Source organism: Neophocaena asiaeorientalis, unplaced genomic scaffold, assembly GCF_003031525.2.
Source record: "Neophocaena asiaeorientalis asiaeorientalis breed wild unplaced genomic scaffold, Neophocaena_asiaeorientalis_V1.1 scaffold134, whole genome shotgun sequence".
Lineage (NCBI taxonomy): Eukaryota > Metazoa > Chordata > Mammalia > Artiodactyla > Phocoenidae > Neophocaena > Neophocaena asiaeorientalis.
In genome coordinates, this window is record NW_020185339.1 from 18,490,792 (window position 1) to 18,517,865 (window position 27,074).

A 27,074-nucleotide genomic window follows, 5' to 3' on the forward strand; every position below is an offset into this window, starting at 1 on the left:
AATTTGGTAACCCTGTACTATAGATTCCTTCCTTTCAGGAAACCTCAAAGCTCAAAGGTGTAGGACCAAGGGCAATAAAATTGCCAGGTTCTGGCCAATGGACCACTTCTGCAATACTCTGGGACACTAGGGTCAGACATTATTTTTCATATGCAACACTAATAATGTAATTTGTGACTCAAAAGAAGGTCACCTCTCCGAGTCAGTGACTATTACCTAATTGCTTGAAGGATTTTTCCAGACAGGTGGTCTGGAAATATTTTACTTACTGACGTCTCTGAACTTTTCAAGTCTTTTGCCTCCAAGATATCTTGGAGAAAGTGAGACAACACCACACACCTTGTAGTTTTGAGAGCATTTCCCCAAATAGAACATTGTCTTACTTGATCCTCAAAGTAACCTCAGAAGCAGGTAAGGCGGGTACTTTCATTCCCATTTTAAAGATGTATAAACCGAGGCTTATGCAGTCACAATGAAGGACTCCCAGGGTCGAGTCCAGCCCTCTTAGTGTGACAGCCTTGGGACTCAGCGTGCATGAACTGGGAAGCAAAGTGGAATTATCACTGAGAACTGCATCTCAGAAAATCTTTTGGTTTCTTTGCCTACATTTCATAGATATTCTTCTCAATCAAATTATACCATGGCCACAATATACAAATGTTCTGACCAAAAAGTCATGTTCGTGTATCTACAGAGTAGATAACCTTATAAAGTGTTTACTTTTTCCTTTTTTCTTTTGTGAAATAGCCTGAAAACAGTTCCCCCTTGCCGTCCTTCCAAGCGTCCTTCACCAAAGTTTAAAGGCAGAGCTAAGGGAGAGGGTTAGTAATCCTGCCCGTCTCATGCCCCGCAGCTGGGCTCCAGCTGCCCAGAGTAACTAATTAATAGGTAGGTGGTCTTTTCTCTCTTTGCTTCAGAGAGTCTCTTTTCTGCCTGGAGGTTGCCTCTTTCTCATCCACCAGCACAAGGAGCCTGGCGGCTTTTCGCTCCGGTGTCCTGGACAGCGCTGCCTGGGCTGCCACTCTCCAGCAGCGGCTCTTCGTCCACCCGAGGAGATGTCCCCACGATTCAGTAGTAACCAGACGAAGTCCCCGTGGACTAATGTGGCCCAAATCCCGCCCATCCCAGCTGTGGGAATCAGGCTTTTCCCGGAGAAAACCCCAGGAATCAAGTTTAGAGAAAACTCCTTAAGTCCCACCCGCCCCCCAACACGCTCCCAGCCCCGGGGGAAACTGGAAAACCAGGAGACATTCCTTTTCCCCGCTGTAGATAAGTGCACTGTAAAGGCAGCCGCCGGGACTGCGAGCGCGTCCTTCCGGTCCGCGAACGCGGGCAGGGTAACAAACAGCAGGCATCAAAGTTACCGGGAAGAGAGCGCCCTTTAAGTGACCCAGTTGTTACCCTACAGAGGAGGGCGGAGAGGAGCGCGGTTGGTGTGAGACGAAATTCCCGTAGCCACGTTGCCCTGAGAATAAAATTAGACTGGCTTCCCCGGGATGGGCGGACTCGCTGCGGAGGGAGACACCCAAGCTGAAGCAGGTGGGCACACGCGCCAAGTTCAGCAGCGAGAGCACCCACGCGGTCGGTGGACTCGGGATTTCTGGGTATCATGTTGACAGCGTCTGTTGAAGTCAAATGCGGGGGTTAAGGTGACCCTTGAGGGAGGCTAGAGGAAATGATGGTAAACCCTGAAAAGGCAAGACATGTCCAGATCGCCAAGGTTTTTTTAGAAGAGAAGAGAGGGAAAGCGCCACGGTCAACCCCCTATTACGCCAAGTAATCCGCGAGTTCCCAGCCCCACCCCTGCAGCAGCGATGCAAAGAGGACAAATCACCGACGTAGGGAGGGGGAAAAAAGAAAACCCCCAGGGAAGAGGGAAGGGAGGCAGCGAGTGTAGGCACCGAGCAGTCTCCAACCACTGAGGCGAGAGGGAGCGCGATCTGGGGAAACAAACTCCGCAACAATAATTTGAGTTTGGAGCCCAGTGCTTTCAGAGATTCGGAGCGCACCTCCCCAGCTTCGCATGAGTTGAGACAGGGCAGCGCAGGCAAAGGGGCGGGCAATTCGACCGAGAGCGGCCGAACTGCCTGGTGGCACACGCTGCGCCGGGAGACACCCGCAAGAGAGCGAGCAGAGCCCGGCTCGCGGTGAGCGCTACAAGGAGGGAGCGCACCGCGCGAGCAGGCGGGAAGGGAGCGGGCCTCCGCCGAGGCCGAGGAGACGCTGCATGGACAGCATGAGTTTTTCCGGGAGCCCCGGCGCGGGGCCCGCGGGGAACTCCAGCCCATGGTGGCCTCTGGCCGCCATTGGTGCCAACACCAGCTGGGAAGCGGAGGCGCTCGGGAAAGATGACAGCCCGCTGGCGGACGAGCGCAACGAGGAGCTGGCCAAGCTGGAGGTCGCCGTGCTGGCCGTGATTTTCGTGGTGGCCGTGCTGGGTAACAGCAGTGTGCTGCTGGCGCTGCACCGCACGCCTCGCAAGATGTCCCGCATGCACCTCTTTATCCGCCACCTCAGCCTGGCCGACCTGGCCGTCGCTCTCTTCCAGGTGCTGCCTCAGCTGTGCTGGGACATCACCTACCGTTTCCGCGGACCCGACGGGCTCTGCCGCGTGGTGAAGCACCTGCAGGTGTTCGCCATGTTCGCATCGGCTTACATGCTGGTGGTCATGACCGCCGACCGCTACATCGCCGTGTGCCACCCGCTGAAGACGCTGCAGCAGCCGACGCGCCGCTCGCGCCTCATGATCGCTGCCGCCTGGGTGCTGAGCTTCGTGCTGAGCACTCCACAGTACTTCGTCTTCTCCGTGGTCGAAGTGAGCAACGTCACCAAGGCCTACGACTGCTGGGCCAATTTCATCCAGCCCTGGGGTCTCCCTGCCTACGTGACCTGGATGACCGGCAGCATCTTCGTGGCGCCCGTGGTCAGCCTGGGCACCTGCTACGGCTTCATCTGCTACCACATCTGGCGCAACGTCCGCGGAAAGACTGCGGTGCGCCAGGGCAAGGGCGCCCGCGCGGAGGGCGCAGGTGGCGCCTTCCACCAGGAGCTCCTGCTCGCGCCGTGTGTCAGCAGCGTGAAGACAATTTCCCGCGCCAAGATCCGCACGGTGAAGATGACCTTCGTGATCGTGACGGCTTACATCGTTTGCTGGGCGCCCTTCTTCATCATCCAGATGTGGTCTGTCTGGGATAAGAATTTCCCCTGGGTCGGTAGGTGTCGCGGGACGATGGAGTAAGGTGCACAGATGGGGTCTGTGTGCTTGGGGTGGGGGGGAGAGAGTTTCTTTTCATAATATCCTCTAGGGCAATAGTTTTTAAACTTCGTGCATGAGAATCACATCTTGAGCTGAACTGTTAAAAGCCAAAGTCGTGGGGTCCCCACCCCAGACGTTTTGATTCAGTAGATCTGGAATGGGGCCCAGGAATCTGCATTCGCAACGAGCTCCTAAGACCACAAATCCAGAAAACTGTGCCCTAGAGTCAGCCGCGCAATCACAGAACAGAATAATGACTTCTTGCCAAAGCACTAACCGCTGTGTTAAAACCCTGCTTTGAAGTCTGTTGGATTCAGAGCAATATGTATACTGTCACAACTGCTTTTTGCTAGTTTGTGAAAAGTATCGCAATGTAAAATTTTTGTAGAAATGCCCCAAAGTAAGGGTAAAACGGACATATTTTTAATTTGAAAATAGTTTAAATGTGTTAAAGAGAGATTCTTAAGTCAATCGTTTTAATTTGCCATTTAGCTAGTGTTCCATTTCTTATCATAATGTTTTGATTTTTTCCTACAATTACTTTAACACTTTTTTCTCCCCAGTGTTTCAAAGCAGGATTATTAATAAACTCTAAATTTGTTAGACTGATTCATTAGTCTTCCAGCACTAACTTGACCACACAGCTGTACATCTCTCCACACAACTCTTGCAGTTTTCTGAGAATGTCCTCCGCACCTACTAGCTCGTTTGATTTTAATTCCTTCACAAACTAGGAAAACCAGCTTCACGAGAACTTACCCCCAAAAGCATTATTTAATACTGTATCTTGAAAAAAATTTTCCTTTGATAAGGAAAACAAAAATTTTTTTTCACATCAAATATATTACAGAAATGTTGCTGACAACAACTGTAATTGGGAAATAGGTATCTGAAAAGAAGTGTCTCCTTTTGTTATTTGTGGTATACTTTGAAAGTTGTATGTACAAATTAAACACTTGAGAGTGAATTTAATTCAGACAAATAAAAGTCATGGCTATAATAGCACTGATGATGAAAAATACAACATAAATGCTATATTTCCTGTCCTGTTTGGTCTTGGCAGCCTCTTAAGTATTAATCAAATAAAAAATTCAGCCTATTTGTTGCTTTATCAGGATTCAGACACAATTACTAAAAAATTCTTCACTTGTGCACAGGTATGTCGATGATTTCCATTCTTTCTGAATACAGTCTTAGTCCCGGATCCTGATCACCTTTAAGAGTAGCATCTTCGCACAAAGTTTGATTAACTAACCTGTAATTTATTCTGGCGCAACAAGAGTGAGAAGGCCCAAGTTCATAATTAATAAGGGAAAATCAGTGCTTGCCTATTATTCTTACCTTTAGAAAAGGTATATTCTCAGTGCAATAGTTCTATGGTGAAAGGTGATATTTATGTAGTTTACCAATGCAAATACACAAAAAATAGTTCAAAGGACTGTTGGAATTTCTTAATTTATCTGTTCTTCATAATATAATTTAATTGTTCAAGCCACAATCAAAGATGGTTTCCTTTTAAAATCAAATGAAGCTTCTAATTAACCAAAGAAAACAACTAAATATTGCATCTTTCAGGGACCTATTTCAACTATCCCCTTCCGTATAGATTTCTTATTACAAGAATATGTTTAATAGTAAAAAATTTAAAACAACTAAACATGGTCCATAATGTCATACTTTTGCCTGAGTTATCAGGATGGATATAATTTGGTATATGTGGCTATAGCCTCTAGAAATTTCACTGAAACGGAAGCCGTTCTCTAAGTGCTGTGTTCATTAGCACACGCTAGTGCTAACACAAAGGATTCAAAACTTTATTAAGTTATTTAATATTCTTAACCTCTTGGAAGTCCCACTCATTCTACTTAAATATTTTAATAGTGGTTTAAAATCCGTGAATTAATTTCAAGCCATCTTGCCTACGAAAATATTTTACAACCAAGCAATTTCCATTCACCAACCATTTCACTGACTGATAAACAAAATACTTTATTTTCTATATTGACCCATAACATTTTCCAGCTTTCATGAACCAACAGAAAAATGAGTTTATCCAGTGCTGTCACTTGCATTTGACTAGTTAAATGCTCTCCCCTTATGTTTTCCATACAGAGTCGGAAAACCCGGCCACCACCATCACTGCATTACTGGCTTCCTTGAATAGTTGCTGCAATCCCTGGATATACATGTTTTTTAGTGGCCATCTCCTGCAAGACTGTATCCAAAGCTTCCCATGCTGCCAAAACATGAAACAAATATTCAACAAAGAAGATTCTGACAGTATGAGCCGAAAACAGACTTCCCTCACTAACAACCGAAGCCCCACAAATAGGACCGGCGTGTGGAAGGACTCAGCTAAATCTTCCAAGTCCATCCAATTCATTCCTGTTTCATCCTGAGCATGCAGCCTGACTCCTGTAACGGACTTTTCAGCCCACTGACTGAATCCAGCTAGAAATTATTAGAACAAATATAAGATAAATCAATCTGTTGAGTACAAGACTGTGTCTCTAGTTGCATTTTCACATTGCTACGAGCAAAAGCTATGAATTGTTTTATACGGAATGTTAATAAAAACACACTACACTAAAATCTGCAGACCTAACCCAGAAATAACAGAAGTCATATTTCTAAAGGAAAAAGCATAACCACCTGGCTTTATATTTTGCTGTGGGTTTCTTTTCTTTTTATTTCTGACATAACTAAGGTTTGGTTGGTTTAGAAGTCGTATAATGTAGGGGCATTATTTCTGAACAAAGTAAGCTCATCATCAGCCTTAGGGTTTGAAAGGAATTAGAAGAGATGTCAGAGAAATTATGTTTCCGTCCAGTAAAATTAATTTATGTATCAGAAAATGCAGTCTCAAACCGTGGCCTGGAGTGGGATGGTGCCTTGGAGAGGCATGAGAGCTTGAGGCATATTGAGTAGGGGGTGCCTGTTGCAGAGTGGAAAGAGGAAAGTCCTGTTAGCTATAAATCACCTCCGTTTCAAAACAGTAACTTTAAAACTGGCAGTTCCCTCCTTTGGTTCCTCATGTTTCATTGGTTGTCAAAAGCAGGATTACCAAGATGCTGAAGGTTAGAGAAAATGTTGTCAACTGGCCGATAATATCTTTTTCTTCCCACTGCAAAGTTGCTTTAAGGTCAGATTTGTATGAAAAATATGTAATTTTATTAGAAGAGTAGAAAGTAGATTGCCTAAGGTATTATGTAGGCTTCCTCTAGAAAATTGTAAACATGTTTTGACCAGTGTTATAAGGTATCCTGTGCTATACTGGATATTAACACCATCATTACTTCATGTCTGAGGAATCCAGATTCATAGATATGAGTCTCCTAAAGAATGACTCAGGATACTGAATGTTCCCTCATGTTTAATTAAAAATAACTTGGTCCTTCCTTCTGATCACCCACCCGTGGAACAGTCTCACAGTGGAGGAGAAGCAGGGCGGGGCAGGAAGAGGGCGGGGAAATAGAAAACTGCTCTGCATCTAGTCTGGCTTCCTTCGTTATTAAGTGCATGACTTTAGGGAAATGGCTTAAAAAGACATAAAGCCTCCGTTTCCTAGGCTGTACAATGGCGTTAATAACACTTACCTCACAGGGTCGTTGTAAGGACGAAATGAAATCAAGTGTGTGAAAAGATCTTCCTAAACTGTCAAGTGCTGTATGAGTGTTAGCTCTTGCTTTTATTACATCTTTTGCCCAGGCGGCAGGGGTGGGGGGGCGGTCTTCAAAACTTCACAGCTTTTTCCTGTTTGCTTTTCATTAACCAGAATGTGTTGGTTTCATGTCTGGCATACAAAATCCTAAAATTTAAATATAGCTCTGCTGATTAATCGGAAAGCATCGCCAACGGCCACTGTTAAGTCTAACTGTTGCCTAACCAAAGCTTTCCTATTTAAAGAAAGAATTTGCTTTCCTTTGACTGCAGGTAAACTGAAGCCAGCCAAGAGCATCAACTTCTTTCATTTCTAAACAGAGGTAAATTACAACACTACTGGCTGTTGTTACTGCATTTTTCATTAATGGAACTCAGTGGGGTTTTTTGAGCTATTCTGTCTGGCTCCTTTTCCTTCTTAGAGACCTTGCAATGATTTGAGGATACATCATAAATACTTTGCATCCCTTAGAGGAAGTAATAGCTATTTTAATAGCATTATTGGGTTTTTTTTTAACTTTGTCGATAAGAAACTGAGCACTGAATGGCACTGTGAGAACCTGGAACCATCAACCTCACTCCTCTTCATTCTCTTGCCTTTCCAAATTCTCAGGCCTTTTTCTCCCTGGATTTATATGCCTAAAAAAAAAAAATGTTTCCAAATGTTTTATAGAGATTAAGCCCTTAGGTTTTAGAATTCTGCTTTTTATAAAAATAACAAATATGTCTCTTAAAGGGCATTGTCCAATATGAGCCATCAATTAAATTCATCAGTTCTTATTTGAGTCATGGCAGCATCTCAGTATCCCTGCCCTCTGCGACGTTGTCAGCCCTTTTGACAACTTGACTTTGACACCTCAAAGCTAAAGCCTTTTGGGTTGGAACAAATACGAGCCCGCTTTTTTCTAAATGCAATTCCAAAATAATAACCTCTTAGTTCTTGTACAGATTGTTTCAAAATGTTGACGTGTACCTCCAAGTAAAAAAAATCAGTTTGAATCTTATTTCCAGGAACATCTCTCAAATAAGGTGCAAATTAACCTACCCAGCCATGTTTTCTCCTTTTAAATGCATCAGGACATGAGATAGCAGAAAAGGGGCTGGGGAGACACCAGAAGATCTGGGTGCTAGTTCTGCACTAGGCAAGTACGTGGTCTTATTCTTTGCGGTTTAGGCTGAGAAGCTTAACTTAGCTAGCTGCTAAACTTTCCTAATGTTATACACCCAGGAATGGCATTTAGATCTCCCAAAACAATATTCCAAATTGGAAGAGTCCTGACCGTCTATTTCAGAAGAAAGGAAATTGTAGGTGGTAAGGAAGAAGAGTATGCTGGGAAGGGAAGATTTCCCTTTCTTGACCAAAGAGGACACCTGAGATATCTTAAATGAAGGTTTGCAGTCAAGGATAAATGTGTTTCATCACCTTATTTTATTTGCCAGTTACCTGTGGGAAGATCCTGCAAGTATACAATATTAATGTATCTATGTGGGTATGGGAAATGCAATTGATAACCCACCAGTAAGGAGAAACTGGTGATACTTCTATTGGACATTTGATAAACATTAATTGATGAAGAAAAAACCATTTTAAAGTACATATTAAGTGCTTAATGGGTTAATTTTTGGACATGTATTTTTAAAGTGTAAAAATAACTATGAAGGAAATTAGTGAAATTCTTTGGTTAATTAAATATTTGTCCTACACACAGAACTTCCACCATCAGCAATGAAGTCTCATGCCATGATTGAGGGAAGGGTTTTTGTTTTTTTTCTTAAGAGAGGAAGGTATTTTTTTATTTTTATTTTACGTTATTTTTTTGGCCACACGCATGGCATGAAGGATCTTAATTCCCCCACCAGGGATGGAACCTGTGCTCCCTGCAGTGGAAGCATGGTGTTCTAACCACTGAACCACCAGGGAAATCCTGGGTGTGGTTTTTAAAGAGAAAAAAAATCAAGTAGTCTTAATAACATGGAGTACCCTTCCAAACTTATTATAGTTCCTAGAAAGGACAACCACTGATGATTAAGAAACACAACTTTCATTCTGTTCTTCACAAGTAAAGTAATCCAATTAGGTTAAATTTTTATGTTTTGCAGACTCTAAAACCTATATTTTTGTAACATAATTGGACACTCAGAGCTTTAAATGATAGCTTCAGAGTTTGACCCTACCATAATTAGAAGCCATCTAGAGAGAAATTAAGCCTCATCCTTAACCCCAAATATCAGAGATTTGGTTCCTTTAAACCCATGTAAATTGGGCCCTTATGGATTTTCATACTGGAGGCAACTTCTTTACTTAGACCAAGCTCAGGGCAGGGCCAACTGGGATGCTAGTCCTGGCGGTGTAGAAGCAGCCACTGTATCCCTGCCTTTTCCCTCCCTGTGGTCTTTTTAGTGCCACTCAGTGTCATTGGCAACACTTGACATCATGAGTAGCACATGGAGAATAAATATTAGAGAATGTTTCTTAATTAAAACTTGAGGGCTTCCCTGGTGGCGCAGTGGTTGCGAGTCCACCTGCCGATGCAGGGGACGTGGGTTCGCGCCCCGGTCCGGGAGGATCCCACGTACCGCGGAGCGGCTGGGCCCGTGAGCCACGGCCGCTGGGCCTGCGCGTCCGGAGCCTGCGCGTCTGGAGCCTGTGCTCCGCAACGGGAGAGGCCACAGCGGTGAGAGGCCCGCGTACCGCAAAAAAAAAAAAAAAATTTGACCTCTGCCAATTTGAGCAAAAATTTAAGAACTATTCACAGGAAGAGTTATTTCCTTTAAGGCCCCAAGAGAGCCTTAAATGGGTTGAATCACATAAATTCCAGTGCACACACAGGCATTTTAAGAATATTGTTCTAACTCAGTTTTTAGGTACATTAAATTACGATGAATGAAAATGTACATGTGACCTATAGTATGTCAGCAGCAAAAATATATATTATAGGTGAAAATTTAATGCCATTTTTAAATTATAGATATATATATCGCATCTTTTTACATTAATTTATATGTTAAATAAAAACAAAGTGTTATAGAGTGAATTAAATATTTTTGTGTTCCAGGGTCAAATTAGCCAATTCAGAAAAGGAAATCTGAGAATAAGTCTGATAGTAATATCAGAATAATTAACAATTAGCATTAATATAAAATAATTAGCATTTCCACACTTGAAAGTAGTTGTCTTTATATCACAGGATTTCTGACTTAACATATTCTATGATGCTTTAGCTCATTATTATAGCAAATTTATTAAGAATTGATGTTGTACACCATTGTAAAGCAATTATACTCCAATAATGATGTTAAAAAAAAAGAATTGATGTTGTATATTTAGTATTCCATTTTTGGAACTGCTTTTTCAAACGTTCTGTATCTCCTAGCTTATTATGCTGTATAGAAGAATTTCAGTGTGTTTTCTTGGGACAATTGTATGGTTATGGTTTTGATGAATACTGAAATGTTTTGTGATTGTATCTAATATTTGGTCCTTTACAGAAAAAAATAGCTTGTGGGATTATATTGAAATAACTGGTGGATTTATTACTCAGTTTTATTATGTATTAACTTGATTCTATAAATAAAAATAAATACCAAATTTGACAAATGGATAAAGAAGATGTGGTGTATATATACAATGGAATATTATTCAGTCATAAAAAGAATGAAGTTCTGACATTTGCAGCAACATGAGTAGACCTAGAGAGTATTATGCTTAGTGAAATAAGTCAGAGAAAGACAAATACCATATGATATCACTTATTTGCGGCATCTAAGAAATAATGCAAATGAACGTATATAGCAAAGCAGAAACAGACTCACAGATATCGAAAACAAACGTGAGGTTACCAAAGGGGAGAGAGAAGCGGGGAGGGAAAAATTAGGGGTAGAGGATTAACAGGTACAAACTACTATGTATAAAATACATAAGCAACGAGGATATATTGTAGAGCACAGGGAATTATAGCCATTATCTTGTAATAACTCTTAATAGAGTATAATCTTTAAAAATACTGAATCATTGTGCTGTACACCTGGAACTAATAAAATATTATAAATCAACTATAGTTCAATTGTAAAAATGTCTGATCAAAAAAAGGAAAAAAAATCAAATTTGTCTGAAATAATTCTCTTACAATCTCGTTTAATAAAAAAATATATTTCAAGTTAATTATGCTGATTTTGAAAAAAACATTGACCTGCCCTACAGCTGGTAACCATTGATTGGTTCATATTTGAGCACAAATGTGTTCATGTTTACACTCTTTGACTATAGCAAGAACAGGTGAAACTCTGTAACTGCCTTTTCAATAAATTATAGTCACAAAAGCAAATTAATTTTGTTATATATTAAGAAAACCAAAATTATTGGATTCGCTGAGGTCTTGTGTGTCATCCTCTAAAAACGTCATCTGTTTACTTGTTTCTAGAACTTGGTGAGACTGACTTCTGGGTCCATTTAATAGTCTTGCAAATCATAAGTCTTTACCCTGTGGGCTAATAAATTCAGATCATATTAACTTTCAACTTACGTTGTAACATTATTTTTCTTTTACAAGTTAAACCCTAATAGCATAAACTAAAAGGCTTATTTTGAGTTTGGCTTAAATTCTAGAAGCAGTAAATGCCCAGAATGGAAGAAAGGGAATTTGAAGCCTCTATTTTAAAACACTGTTATTTTAAAGCTCACTGTTATTTTAAAACACTTATAAACGTTTTAGAATAAACAGGATTCTACCAAAGCATATTTTCACAAGGTCCTACGAATCAGGTAGAACTGAAATAATAGTTTCATTGTATACGAGACAACACTCATAAAGAAATGCACTAGTGTAAAATTCATTCATTCACTCATTCTCTATATGTATCCCTTCTGAATCTCTAGAGTTAAATGTTTCTTCCCTTCTGCTTTCCAAATGCCCTCTAAATACGTTCACTATGACACACAGCAAAATGATTTGCAATGTTGGTTTATTGGCCTATCTTCTCCATGACAATCACATCGTGTTTATCTTTTAAGTAAAAGGTATGTCTTCTTCACCTTTGCATCTTCATATAGTAGATGCTGTCTATAGTAACTGCAGGACTAATATACTTAATATAGATATTCTAAATATAAAATATATATATGGTAATCATATGTTACACATGTTAGACATTGTGAGTGTTTAACAAAAGTGAGAAGCTTTAATTATCAATATAAGAGCACTGTACGGTAAAAATAAAAAAGGACTGTACCAGGGAATCAAAAACCCCAAGTTTTTCCACCATCAATAGCTGAATATCTTGGGAAAATCACTTTAATAAATCTGGAGAGCCTAACTAATATCATCTTGACTGAGAAAAATGAACTTATAGATTCAAACTCAATCTTATGAGAAAGGCTTTGTCACCACCATAGTAGTGGACACTCGTCCCTAGGCACAACCCAGTGGAATTCAGCAGAACTTAAGTAAAGTGTATGTTTATTCCCCTCCCCAAATCCCAGCTTCCATGGTTCACCAAGTCATCCACGTTTTGACCACAACCACTCTCATTAACTTGTCTTTCATAAGTATCTACTGCCTAGATGGATGCCTTAAACCTTGAGCTTTCTGTGCTCTCTCTCTCCTTTAATATCCAAATAAAATAGTTTTAGCCTCATCTCATGCATTGTGCAAAGTCTGTGCCTTTCCGTAGATCGAAGAGGAATCCTGAGTATTATGAACCCCTTCTTTTGAACTCTCAATCCACAGCTCATTAGTTTACTTCTCATGACTATTTTTTTCTTCACTCATTTGCCCTGACACCTTCCAACAACTCTCTGAGCACTTGGCTGCCCTGTGTGATGGGGTTCCCCTAAAGGATGGAGTATCACATAGAGGTTTAGATTATGCCTCAGATGAGACAGTGATTCATGGTAAGTGTTTTAAAGGTCCATGGCCATTCCTTCTCAGGTGGATTAGTTGCTAATCATTCTTGACTTAAGGACCTTGCTGGCTGCCATCTTGCTCAAGTTTCTTCTCTCTACCAAGACCCCGAATCCTTGTTTTTACAAATGCCAGTAATTAATCTTTCTTCCACTTCATTTTGTAGAATTATTTAGCTTTTATTTGCCTAAAGCCCTCTCACTTAGACTCTGTCTTTCAAAACAGTGCATTGTCTGTAAGGTGTTTCCTCAAGCAAAAGAACCATTTTCATCCCCAAAGGAATACTGTCTTTTTCAAAGATCAAAGAGTTCAAACTGCATTGAGCTTTTAAAGTAACCTCTTTGTGAAATGCAAATAAAAACTACAATGAGGTATCACCTCACACTGTCAGAATGCCCATCATCAAAAAATCTACAAACAATGAATGCTGGAGAGGGTGTGGAGAAAAGGGAACCCTCCTACACTGTTGGTTGGAATGTAAATTGGTACAACCATTATGGAGAACAGTATGGAGGTTCCTTAAGACACTGAATGTAGAACTACCATATGATCCAACAATCCCACTTCTGGACATATATCTGGAGAAAACCATAATTCCAAAAGATACATACACCCTAGTGTTCATTGCAGCACTATATTTACAATAGCCAAGACATGGAAGCAACCTAAATGTCCATCGACAGAGGAATGGATAAAGAAGATGTGGGACATATACACAATAGAATATTACTCAGACATAAAAAAGAATGAAATAATGTCATTTGCAGCAACATGGATGGACCTAGAGATTGTCATACTAAATCAGACAAAGGATGATATCGCTTATATGTGGAATCTAAAAAAATGGTACAAATGAACTTATTTACAAAGCAGACATAGAGTCACAAATGTAGAAAACAAACCTATGGTTACCAGGGGGGAAAGGAGGGAGGGATAAATTTGGAGATTGGGATTGACATGTACACACTACTATATATAAAACAGATAACTAATAAGGACCTACTGTATAGCACAAGGAACTCTACTTGATACTCTGTAATGACCTATACGGGAAAATAATCTAAAAAAGAGTGGATATATGTACATGTATAACTGATTCACTTTGCTTTACACCTGAAACTAACACAACATTGTAAATCAACTATACTCCAATAAAATTTATTAAAAATAAAATAAAATAATCTCTTTTTCTTCATTTCTTTTATGCTAGTCATGAAACATATGTATGGTGCCTAAATAATTCAGATTTTGCCTTTTTTATGCATTTTGTGTAACTTTCGCACAATTGATATTACTTCATGTTGGAGTCCTCTCTGTTCTCCCAGGTGCACAGTTATAAGATCATCTCAAAATACTCTTAACAGATATTCATCTCATAATACTCTTGGAGGCCAGCTAGAGATGGCTGGTTTTCTATTCCTTCTTGATTACTGTATATATTCTTTTTTGTTCATGTGCAAATTATGTAACATTCCTTTCCATAGCAGTCAAACATAAGCAAATGCACAGGCTAATGTGAGATATAACTATAGATACAGATATATAATAGACGTTATTTTTTCGGAGCAGTTTTAGGTACACTGCAAAATTGAGTGGAAGGTACAGAAATTTCCCATATACCCCCTACCCCTACACACGCACAGCCTCTCCCATTATCAACATCAGCCACACGAGTGGTACATTGGCTACAATCGATGAACTTAAACTGACACATCATCATCACCCAGGATCCACAGTTTACATTAGGGCTGTACATTCCATGGCTTTGGACAAATGTATAATGACATGTATCTACCATTATGGTATCATAAAGAGTATTTTCCTCTGTGCTCCACTATTTATCCCCCCTGACCCATGTCTCCCCCACTTCCAGAAACCACTGATATTTTTACTTTGTCTGTATACAGAGTTTTGTGTGTTATATTTTTATAGCCATTGTATCCTTAATGCCCTGGCCCAGATCTTTGCTCCAGCTTACCTAATTATTACCTCATCATATAAAATAGATTCATATAAAATAGATTCAGCAACAACTCTGATATTTAAATACAAATGGAAACATAAGCAGAAAAAAAAAATCCTGCCTCAATTACTCTTTCATCTGGCCCCAGCCATCTGTCAAAACCTCTGCTAGAGGCATTTACACCCTTCTCCTCTTTCTCTTTCTCCCTCCTCCTCCTACCAACTCTAAAGCATTCTCCATTTCCCAGCCTCTATTTTCCAGCTATGGCTCAACTTTTAAGCAATAGCACCAAAATGTTCAAAGGAACAGGGCTCTTCCACAATCTGAATGTGAGTGATGTGTCATGTTCCTCAGATCCTGAGTTTGTCAGTGAGAAATCCAGGACCAAGAACACGCAAACGTGCTTACTGTTGAGGAGCTCTTGAAAGCAAAAGAACAGTCTATGAACAGTGAGAGCCTTTAGAAAACCCAAAGAATCTGAAGATTGGAGATAACAAAGATCTCAGATAAGATTCTTATCTAACTGCAATTTTTTCAAAAAAAATCCGACACACAAAATATGAACATTTTGGAGGTATTTCAACCAATAATTATCCTTCAATTGCTTCATTTTGTAGAAACACCACTTACTACTGCATCCAAATAACCTACCAAACCTCTGACACAAAATAGTGCAGAAAAATGGTTAAGCTGCTTGGGATGGAAACAATGACAAAGATAGAAGAGGAAAGTCAGCCATTCGGAAGTTTTTGTAAATGTGCATAAATGTCTTTTCCCCCCATTTCTATTTTCAGTTACAGTGTATCTTGAGAAGAATTCTGAAGGAACTTCAATAAGACGATTAAAGTTTAGATAACTATAAAAATCAGCCTCCAGGTATTTCTTTAATGGCTTACTTACCTAAGCAAAACTGTAATTTCCTTTAGCAAATATATAAACTATTCACTAAAGGAATGGAAATTTACTCTTTACTATATATAAATATTTAATATATAGTCAACGGGTGATTACATACATGGTGTGGGAATGAATGTTGTTTTTTGGTTTTTTTTTTGCGGTACGCGGGCCTCTCACTGTTGTGGCCTCTCCCATTGCGGAGCACAGGCTCCAGATGCGCAGGCTCAGCGGCCATGGCTCACGGGCCCAGCCGCTCCGCAGCATGTGGGATCTTCCCGAACCGGGGCACGAACCCGTGTCTCCTGCATCGGCAGGCAGACTCTCAACCACTGCGCCACCAGGGAAGCCCGGAATGAATGTTTTGAGTAGGTGAATAAGATATTTTTTGGTGTCCAACATGAGCTAAGTATATCACGGTTCACTTGTTTCAAAACCATTCACTGCTTTTCCTGTTTGCGTTATGGGATTATGAGTCTGTGAATTTCAAGGCCTGCGCTGACATTCCAGGAGATATAAAAAGTTTAAGATCTTTGGAAAATAAAATGCTAAAATCATTTATATCTTCATTGGAATGAGGAGCTACTAAAATGAGCCTTTATCATTTCAAATCTTTTGATTCATGAATTTCTCTGTAGAAATTAGAAGTGTGACCAGCTTAACAGTTCTATTGGTAAATGAGAGATGAAGGGAGACCTATCATTAGGTTTTATGAATTTTAATATTTTTTCTGAATATTTTAGTCTTAATTAGGTGTTATTTTTCTCTCTTGTTCAAAAGAGATGGATATGTCAGAAAATATATCTCTGAACATTTTAGGAAGAGGAGAGAAAAGTTCTTATCAGCTATACTTCTTTAACTTTGCAAAGGATCACTACTTCTAGCCATCTTGCATATGCCTTTGCCTTTGCCTGTCCATCTTTGGGTTGAGTGTGGGGCAGAGTGCTGGAGCTAAAAATAAATCTCTACACTAGATTATGTCATTTCTTAATCTGAAAATTCTTTCTCCTTCCCAGTAACTGGCACTAGACATTGATGGTCCATTTAGCCCTGTAATGCATTCCTCTCTTGCACTCACCAGCTTCTGTGACCCAGCCAGGCTCCAGCCCACGTGCAGCTAGAGATCAGCTCCTTCCAGCTTGGCTTTTTAATCCTTGCTTATACAACTCCCATCAGCCCATCTGTTTCCACGTCTTCATTCCTCAAACCAGTGATTCTTCAACTTTGATGTGCAAATAACCTGGGGATCTTACTCAAATGCAGATTCTGACGCAGTGGATTCTGATTCACTAGGATGAATTATAAGATAATGGCTTTCCAACAGCCTCCCCAGTGATGGCATGGCTACTGCTCTGAGCACCACACTTTAAGTAGCAAGGCCTTAGAGGGTCTTGAGGCTCTTTTCGATGTGAAGATGTAAAGTACTGCTTAACCGTTTTCAAAGTTTTATCCCAGATTGGCTCCATATCTGGAATATATAGCCTCTGAAATGTCAAAATAAAAGCAAATTGTCCAGTCTGGTCACTTTCTGGCAAGCGATCTCTGAGGTTCCTTATTCTGCTTCTCTCACCAGAGTGTTATCCTCAGGATTTCCATTTGTAGTTACCAGATTCCAGACCAGGAATGTTGAAAAAGAGAGAATGGATCTGGGAACTCAAAGGCTAAAGTAAAAGTAACTTTAGAAAATGAGTCTGTGTTTCTGACCAAAAAAGTGGGGGTGGGGAGGGGAACCCTGCCCTCCAGTATAGAAGATTTTCCCTACCTAACTACCCTATGATCACAATCTATCTCATAAAGACCAATCCTCTATACCCCTTGTTTCTAAAAGAGACACCTGAGTATCTCTCCTATAATAACTCTTTCCCCACGGGCAAGAGGATTAAGCTGTACTCCCATAGCAACTGGACATAGTCAGCTCATCATTAATCTATTGAAAATGTTCTATCTGATAAATGCACATCTTTATCTTTACTACGCTTACCTCCATACTTTTAAATAATATACATATTCTGTAATTCACGTATTTATTTAAGTTACTTATTAACTTCCTGTTATAATATGAGAGATTCAGCACACTTCCCTTCACCTTTCCTCTCCCACCTTCACAATACAGCTATACTGCCAATATTTTAGTTAATTTAATAATCAGTGTTACATCATTATGATGTAGAAAACGAGACTACAGGCTCAGAACTTAAAAAGAAGATGGTGATTCTTTATAAAAAAACTCCACTGGGGAAGAAAGAAGGAGTATGCTTATGAGACAGCGTCTGGACAACCACATTCCTGGACTCCGTAACACTGATAAATTATAGCCTTGCTTTCTTACATGAGGACAACTTAAGACCCTAAGACACCCTCCAAGCATTGCCTTGTAGTCAGAGTGTTCGAGAACCCTCAAATTATTCAGGTAGGAAAAAAGAGACCTCGTAGTCCTCCAGCTGGACCCTGTACAATAAATAATGAGCTTCAAGAAGACTTATAAGGGGTACTGAAAGCATATATTTGAACGAGGTCACAGCATCTGTCCAGTAAAACATTTATGTGGGAAGTCACGGTGCCCATCCAGGGAAGTAAAACATTAAGGATCTCTTTGAGAATGGAACTGTGAAGTGTTTTTCTCTAATTATTGACATCCAGTACTCATTCTTTAACAAGATTCTTTATGAAATAGAATCTAGCCCTAGAGAAAATTTAAAATAGCTACTATTTATTGTCATTTTCTAAATCTGATAGGCACTGTCCTAAGCATTACCCTTATAGTTTCACCCTTCATACTTAGGAAAATCTTATTATTTAAGTTAGGAAACGGACATTCAGAGCACTTGCCAAAGACCATAGAGAAACCAGATTCAGAGCAAGAATTTAAAACCAGGCCCATGCGAGTGTTGTTCGCTCTTACCAGTGAGGCTGTGCTGCTTCAGAGGAATGGGCAGTTTGCTGTTGCTGCCCCTACTTCTCTATTCCGTGTCATTTCCCTCACTTCTACCAAAATGTGTTCAAAGAAACACTTACACAACAGTCATAACTCAACATATCTCACCTCTCTAATGAAGGATTAACAGGTTAATTTTTTCATCATGAATGAAATGGATGGCTTTCCCCCCATTTAAATATATCTAAGGCCTTAGGGGACTAGATAAACTTTTATTTTTGTGAGCATTTCTGAAATCATTCCACCTATATAACAATCTAATCCTTGCAAAGAGTTCAATCTCTAAATAGAAATTAGACTCTACTAAGTTCCCCTATTCTCAGAAGCTCTGTATAAACTTTCTAGCACAGGGCTGGCAGCCAGGAAACACATGATATGTATTAGTTTTCATGCCTTTTCAGATCCTTATATTGTTAACCATAAATGTATTACAGATTGTCCTCATGTAATGACAGTGTTCATTCATTTAACACTTATTGAGTACCTACTAGATGCTGGAGAGTTTTCTAGGCACTAGGGATATATTGGTGAACAAGACAGACAATAAGCAAACAAAAGAAGTGTCAAGTGAAAATAAGTGCTATGAAGAAAAATGATACAGAGAATGGATAGCGTCTAGCGTAGAGAAGAAGGACCATTTTATGTGGCATGATGGGAAAAGCTCTTGGATAAGATGTTATTTTTAAATAGAGACCTGAAGATAGTGAGGGAGCCTTGTGGACATCTAAGGGATGAATGCTGTAGGGAGATAAAGCAACAAGTGCAAAGGCATTGACACAGGAGAATAATGGTCAGCGAGGTGCGGGAGGCTGGAGTGGATGAGAGAGGTAGAGAGTAGTATGTGATAATGTCATAAATCGGGGTGTGGTGTGGAAGCGGGGGACCTGGTGGACGTTAGGGGCCTTGGGGTTTTCAGTTTAACATGAAAGGTCAATGGGGGATTTGAGGCAGAGGAACAACAAATCTAAGTTGTATTTTACAGGATGGTTCTGGCAGCTGTGTTGGGAATAGACCACATAGAAACAAGGACCACAGCGGGGAGAGCAGTAAGGGAGCTTCTGCAAAGGAGCTGAACGACAGGTGCTGATGGCTCAGGCTGGAACGGTGACGGAGGGGGGTGTGTGAAGCCATGAGATACTAGGTAAATTTTGAGTGTAAAATTGATCGGTTTGCTAATGGACTGGATGAAGATTTCAGAGAAAGAAAGGAGTCATGAGTGATCCAGCGTTTTGACCTGAGCAAAGTAAAGGACAGTGCTCCGCTTTACTCTAATGGAGAAAATGAGGGATGAGCAGGTCTGGAGATATTAAAATTGAGATACTTATTAGACATGAGAAGGTTAACACTTGAGACTGCATGCCAGTCTGCCTCTCAACAAGGACTATATAGAATCAACATATATCATACAAAATGTAATATTAGAGACATTCTGGTTAACCCCAGACATAAGAATATCAGATAGACAGCTGGATACATGAATATGGTCAGGGCTGGAGGCAAAAATTTGGGAGTCATTAGTACACAGATGGCATTTAAGTCTGGGGATTGGAGGAGACCCTCTAGGGAATGAGAGTATCTAGGAAAAAGAGAATATTTGTGAAACCAGAGACTGATACATTCTAGTTGTCATGCCTTCCTGGGGCCCCATGCCACACACACCCAATCATATCTGTGTTGACTAGGCAGAAGCCAGTATAAGGCAGAAATTGACCACGGGAGCCACCTTAAACTTAACAATTCCTTTAAAAAAAAAAAAAGAGCAGTACTGTCTTTGAACGAATTGTAAAAAGGTAGTGGCGTCAACTTAGGCAGCAGGGCTTTAGAGCAGCTGGAACTACTAAAAAGCCACACTTCATTTCCAGCAGCCTTAAACTACAGAAATACAAATGGTATAAATTTACACAGACTCCAAGTAATAAATAATATTCTTTGGGAAATGTTAGAATAGAAAATATTGAGCTAATTTCATATACTTCAGCATGAAAACAGAGAGCGGCAAAAAAGAAAACACAAGTATTACATACACTTCAACAGTAGAATGTTTTTAAACTAGCACACTGCTCGTGTTCTGAATCATTAGTGCATTTTGAATGTGTCTAAAAGCCATTGATAACATAAAGCACACTGCTTTATTGATGGACTCAATGCTTAATATAGTATCAAAATTCTTGTAACTGCTTGTAAAATATTTATTTAATCCTCATGAAAACTGTATGAGGTAAAAACTATTATTGCCCCTGTCTTAGAGATGAGCAAGGTGAGGCACAGAGAGGAGAAGAAACTTGCCTAAGTTTACACCTCTAGGAAGACCCAGCCAGGATGTGACCCCAGCAATGAGGCTGCAGGGACTCCACTTGTGGCAGTATGCCATTCTGCCTCTCAACAAAGACTTTCAATTTTATACTAAACGTTGCCATTAGAGGGAATCTGATTATCATCAGGACCAGTAAGAATTTCTATTATTACCATTGCTATTTACTGTTATTCTAAAAGTTTTCAAAAAGCAATAAAACATGAACTAGAAATAAAATACAGAGGATATGGAATTATCATAATTTGCCCATGATGTGATTATGTAACATAAAAACCCCAAATAATCCATTGCAAAGCTATTAAACTTAGTAAGACTGCTAGACAAAAACAAAGAACATTTGTTTTTACCACCAGTGATTAGAAAGACAATAGACTGGAAAAAAATCCTTTCACGATATTAACTATCTGGAAATAAACAATACAAAATGTTGGAATCTATATAAATAAAATTATGAAGTTTTAAATGAGATATATAAAATAAGGCTGAACTAAATGGACAGAATATGTTTTTGAATAGGAAGACAACATAAGATGGCAATTTTTCTTAATGTATAATTTTAACACAGTTTCAACAACAAAAAAATCACTGATAATATTTTTGAGCCTTACCAGGTGTTTGAGAGTAGATCTGGGGACACCAAAATGTTGACAGTGGTTATACCTAGGGAAGGGAGGAAGTGGAAAAGTGAGGGCAGGGAAGAACATGGAATTTCAGCCTTTCCTATTTATATTTCAATAATGTTTCCATTTTTGTATGACATTATACTTTAAGAATTACCAAAGATTTAAAAAAAATAAGTTTATCTATGTAAAGAGATTTTGGCAAGAATAGATAAGGTCTTTAAAGGGAAGGAGTGCCAGCTCTCCCATATACTGACACATATTTCAAGGTCACTGGCACAGATGTAAACAGAAAAACTGATGAAACAGAACAGACTGTTCATAAATAGATTCTATTTCAGATTTCATACGAGTTTTATATGATAATGTAGTTCTGACAAATCAATAAAGAAGACAGCCATTATTCTAATAAATGGTGCTGATACAATTGTTTAGTAATTCAGAACAAAAAAAATCAATGTAGTTTCTCATTTCATTCCATTCTCCCATATTAAGTCTGGAAAGACTGAAGACTTAAATAGTGGAAGATATCAAATTTGAGCCCTTACCAAAATTCTGGAGTGAGGAGAATCTTTTCAGTATAAAATTATAATGGGAAAACCCACAAAATAAAAAGATGAATGGATTCGACCTCAAGTAGCTTTAATATTTCTCTTAGCACCCTTTAAAAAATAGTAGAAGTAAGGCATATTTAAATATATTTAAACATATTTAAATATATTATGATCTCTAATTAAATTTCATGCCTGGAATTTTCCTATATACCCCGGAAATATACTATCTCAGAAGACAGAGGTAAGACCAAAGATTATTTGCAAGAAACACAAAAGCAACATCATATATATGTCCCACTGATCTGCTCAGAACAAACATAAGGCCAAAATATATACAGATCTACAGACATTTAAAATGTTCCATCAGGCATTGTTTAAGTTACAATGGAGATGAAAAAGAATAGATAGTCCAGGTAAAGGTAAAAACACCTTTCCATGCTAGATCTTTAGTCAGCCAGTACATCTGACAAGATTCTGTTGACCCTTGGACATGATTGGAAAGACAATACTTCCTTTCCTACGACTTCATCTGGACATGTGGTTCAAAGGTACAGATCATGTGGGTATCTGGAGAAATGGCTACTTTTCAAACACAGAAGAGAAATTTTACTTTTAGGCAGTGTCTTAGTCAGTTCGGCCTGCTGTAACAAACTACCATAAACTGAGTGGCTTATAAACAACAGAAATTTCTTTCTCATAATTCTGGATCAAGGGACCTGCAGATTCAGTGTTTGGGTGTCTAGTGAGAGCCTGCTTCCTGGTTCATAGACTGCTGTCTTCTTGCTGTAACCTCACATGGTGGAAGGGGCAAGGGATTTCTCTGGGGTCTCTTTCATAAATTTATTTATTCTTTATTTATTTATTGTTGGCTGAGGTGGGTCTTTGTTGCTGCACGTGGGCTTTCTCTAGTTCAGCAAGTGAGGCCTACTCTTTGTTGCAGCGCGTGGGCTTCTCTTTGCGGTGGCTTCTCTTCTTGCAGAGCTCAGGCTCTAGGCACGCAGGCTTCAGCAGTTGTGACTCATGGCTCTAGAGCGCAGGCTCAGTAGTTGAGGCGCACGGGCTTAGTTGCTCCGCGGCATATAGGGATCTTCCTGGACCAGGGCTCGAACCCATGTCCCCTGCATTGACAAGCGGATTCTTAACTACTGCGCCACCAAGGAAGTCCCTCTGGGGTCTCTTTTAAAAGAACATTAATCTCATTCATGAGGGCCCCATTCTCACGACCTGATCACCTCCTAAAGGTCCCACCTCCAAATACCGTCATACTGGGGATTAGGTCTCAACATACGAATTCTGGGGGGACACAAACATTCGGTTTATGGCGGGCAGTCTATAAAAGTCTATTTTATGTGAGCTCTTCTCCAAATTTTAAGAGTTATAAGACAAACATATTCTGTAAAATCATATCTAAAATTATACTTATCTTCTATATATTTATCTGTTGCCATCCTCTCAAATTTGATGGGCCATGGAGCTGAACTATAATATGAATGACAGCTTTTCATTAAAAGGTATTTCAAGTCTATCCATAGGATTAAAGGCACATGAGTCAGACCTCATCTAAAACTAGACCTAATTTACTTGATTAAAAACAGTTGTACTGGCAAAAGAATCTATCTTTCCACTTGTTTTCAACATGACTGCACACTGAGAAAATATTTTTTTATCATTTTAGCATTTTCTAAATCAGGTCCATATGAAGGCAATGTATGAAATAAAAATTCAAAAGCAGTAGAAATTTTTTAATTTTAGAGTATTGAATATAAAATTGCAGATATTTTTATACAATGCTTAAAATCAGATTTTCCTTTGAACAACAGGGGTTTTTTCCTCCTAAAAATTCGTATCTAAAAACAATTTTGTAGAGCTCATTTGACATTCGGTAACTTCCCACCCCCAAAGAAATGCTAAGGGACCCCTGAACGTCAGCTACCAGATATAACTCATTGACTCTTGACCAGTCCCATTCCAGACCAAGCACAAATTGGACTTATCCCCACTGACCTTGTGATTTGGGTTATACCCCAACAGGAGTCGGACGCCCTCCACCTAGACTACTTCTCCTAGCCTCGTGTCTGTACCTAGCTTAACCCGATGTTGAATTTTTATAATGTTGTTCTGAGAGTTTTTTATTCACAAGTCTGCTTCACCATTAGACCAGTGGTTCCACTGTGTGCCCATTTAAACCACCCGGGGAACTTAGAAAACATAAAATACCCCACCCTAAACCAGAATCACGCCAGAAACTCAGAAGAGAAGCCTGGGTGTTGGCCTTTCAAAAAATACTTCCCAGGTAATTCAAATACACAATCAGGGCTTAAAAACAACTGGACCAGGCTACGAGATTCTCAGAACTGGAGCTCTTAGAGTCCCTATTTATTAAGCACTGCCAGCTCCCTGGGGTGGGGGCTGACATACATGATCTTATTTATTCCATGTAACTAAACCCACTGAATAAGTATAAATACTTCCATTTTGCAAATACTGAAAGTGAAACTCAGGTAAACTAAGTAATTTTTTCTACGTTATACATATTTTACATTTGGGAGCCAGGATATTATCTCAGTGCCTGGAACACAGTAGACACTGAATAAATATTTGTTGATTGAATGAATGTGAGTATATGAATGACTTTGAGTCCCATGCCTCGTACACTACAGCATACTGCCTCTCTGGTCTTCACATTCTCGGAGCACTCAATCTTTGTAAAGCCTAAATCAGATTCTAAATAATGACTGACAAATAAATGAATGCATCAGCCAGTAGACTGATTAATGGACCAATCGATAATAGATGATCAGATGAACGTGTGATACTTTCCCCTACTCCAACCTGCAATTTCAGAGACAGCAGAGTGGACTATTTTTCTTCATGCATAATAATCTGACTGGGAGGTAGTCCTAATGGTATTTTGGCATTTACTCTGATATCTTACAGTTTTGAATTGCCAGAATGTTAAAATTAGAAATGTGATTTCCTCCCTGCCGTCTGCTTTCATTTTTCTATGGCTCCACAAAACCCCAGGTGGCTCTCTCTCCAGGTAGATTTCACCAGCACTTCCCAGCACTGCTCCTGCTGCCATCTCCTTTATTGCTTCCCTGCTTCTAATTGGATCAATCAGAAGCTAACTATTTCCACATATTACAGTGGTTATTTATGGAGAAAGTTACCTGGTAGTACCCAGACTGCTGACTTAGGACCTAGGCTCCAAAGATCAGGTTTATTTCTCTTGAGTATATACCTATGAGTGGGATTTTTAGGTTATAGGGTAGATGTATATTTAGCTTTACTAGATACAACTATACAGTTAAAGTGGTTATACCAATTTATGCTCTCAACAGAAAAAAATATGAGAATTCCTTTTTCTCCATATCCTCTCCAACACTTGGTATTATTAATTTCAATCTCCCCCTCCCCCTTCTTCTTTCTCTCTCTCTCTTTCTCTCCTTCGTTAACTGAATTGAAGAAGCTTTATTAATATGATCTGGATTGGACTCTGCTTCTGGCCACCATCCTCCTACCTGACCTGCTGTATCTCAGCCCTGAGAGCCCACTTCTGTATTCTATACTCTACTCTGTGACGCTGAGGCTGGGGCCTGCAATCTAAATTTCCCAGACTCCTTTGCCAACTTGCTGTCTGTTAGATTCTCTAATAGGAGGCACTAGTAGACTGGAAATTGGGAGCAACTATAGGTGTCTCTTCAGCTATGGAGGACAGCCTCACCTCCAGAACCCAGATGCTTTCAGCACTGCCCAGCACATCACACCCCCATTGGCGGTCTAAGTGACCAAGCACAGAGTGCCCCCATAGAGATCTAAACTACTAGTTTTGATACATTCCCCCCACCTGAGGTACTAGCACCAGCCATGCCTTCCACCTCCTTTTATAGAGGTCCCAGCACTTGCTGTAAGGCAACCCTCTTAAAGATCTGAGCACCTGCTATGTGTAAGCACTTCCTCCAAGCTCCTAAATTCTGTAACACCTCCTCTCCTTTTATCTTCCTACAGCTCTAGGTGGGATAGATGATCCCTGAAGTTTCTAATATCTGGGTTATTCTCTTAGCCTCCCCTTTTTGCTTTTTCATCCTTCCAACTTGTGTGTAACAAATTTCCTATACTAAATCTCCTCCCTTTGAAAGATCTAGTGTTGTTCAGTTTTCTTGAAACAGTCATGTGGTCTTATACAAGTCACCTACCTCATATACAAGGTCTCTTCTAGCTTTTTATCTCTCTCCCTTGGCCAATCTTACAATTGCTATTATCACAACAGTCCCTAGATTGGGACCTCCTTAAAGAGGCCCTGTGTGGCCTCTGCCAGGGATGAAAGCCTATATAGAGGAGTCATGTTTGAGAAGAATTTCTCTTAGAAGGATTTCACTGAATGCCTTCAAGACAAAGCAAAGGAGAAAGAGGAAAAGAGAGGGGGAGAGAGAGAGAGAGAGAGAGAGAGTGGAAAATTTCAAAAGTGTAGGTAATTCTTCCCACCATTCCACTCCATGAGCTAAGTCTACATTGATTATGAGACGGAAGATGTAGATCCACCTTTCTCTGTATTCCCATGAGCTTCTCATAACATGACTGTATCACCCTGCTGAATACAAGCCTTGCGCTTAGAGATGTATATACATATTTCATACAACATGACCCCTGAAGGAGAGCAATGCTTCATCTTGTACTCAGCTAAAGAGAAATTAACCTGATCCACCCTGGCATAGTTAATGCCCAATCCTAATCCTTTCAAACGGACTGCTGAGGGTGGTGTTACCTATACTACATTTTTGTCCTATGTTCTGACTTTAGAACATAAGCTGCCAGTAAAATGTAGCTTCTCTGTATGGGTCAGTGGGCAGTTTAAGTTCCGTACAGCTAAATGACCTATGTAGGATCTAATTAAGCACCTCCCTGAAGTTTCCAAATCAAGAGAATAGCTGAAATTTCTCAGACAGGAGATTCTACCATCTCTTTGTCCTACACATTA

At 39.9% G+C, this 27,074-nt stretch overlaps 1 protein-coding gene across 1 annotated transcript; it reads left to right on the forward strand.

Moving 5' to 3' along the window:
• Positions 1-1,831: 1,831 nt before the first annotated feature.
• On the forward strand, positions 1,832-5,848 carry AVPR1A (arginine vasopressin receptor 1A). The gene is made up of 2 exons (XM_024736909.1): positions 1,832-3,212; positions 5,369-5,848. Exons 1-2 carry the CDS (start codon positions 2,228-2,230, stop codon positions 5,653-5,655), a joined length of 1,272 nt encoding a protein of 423 aa, XP_024592677.1. The 5' UTR covers positions 1,832-2,227; the 3' UTR covers positions 5,656-5,848.
• Positions 5,849-27,074: the final 21,226 nt, after the last annotated feature.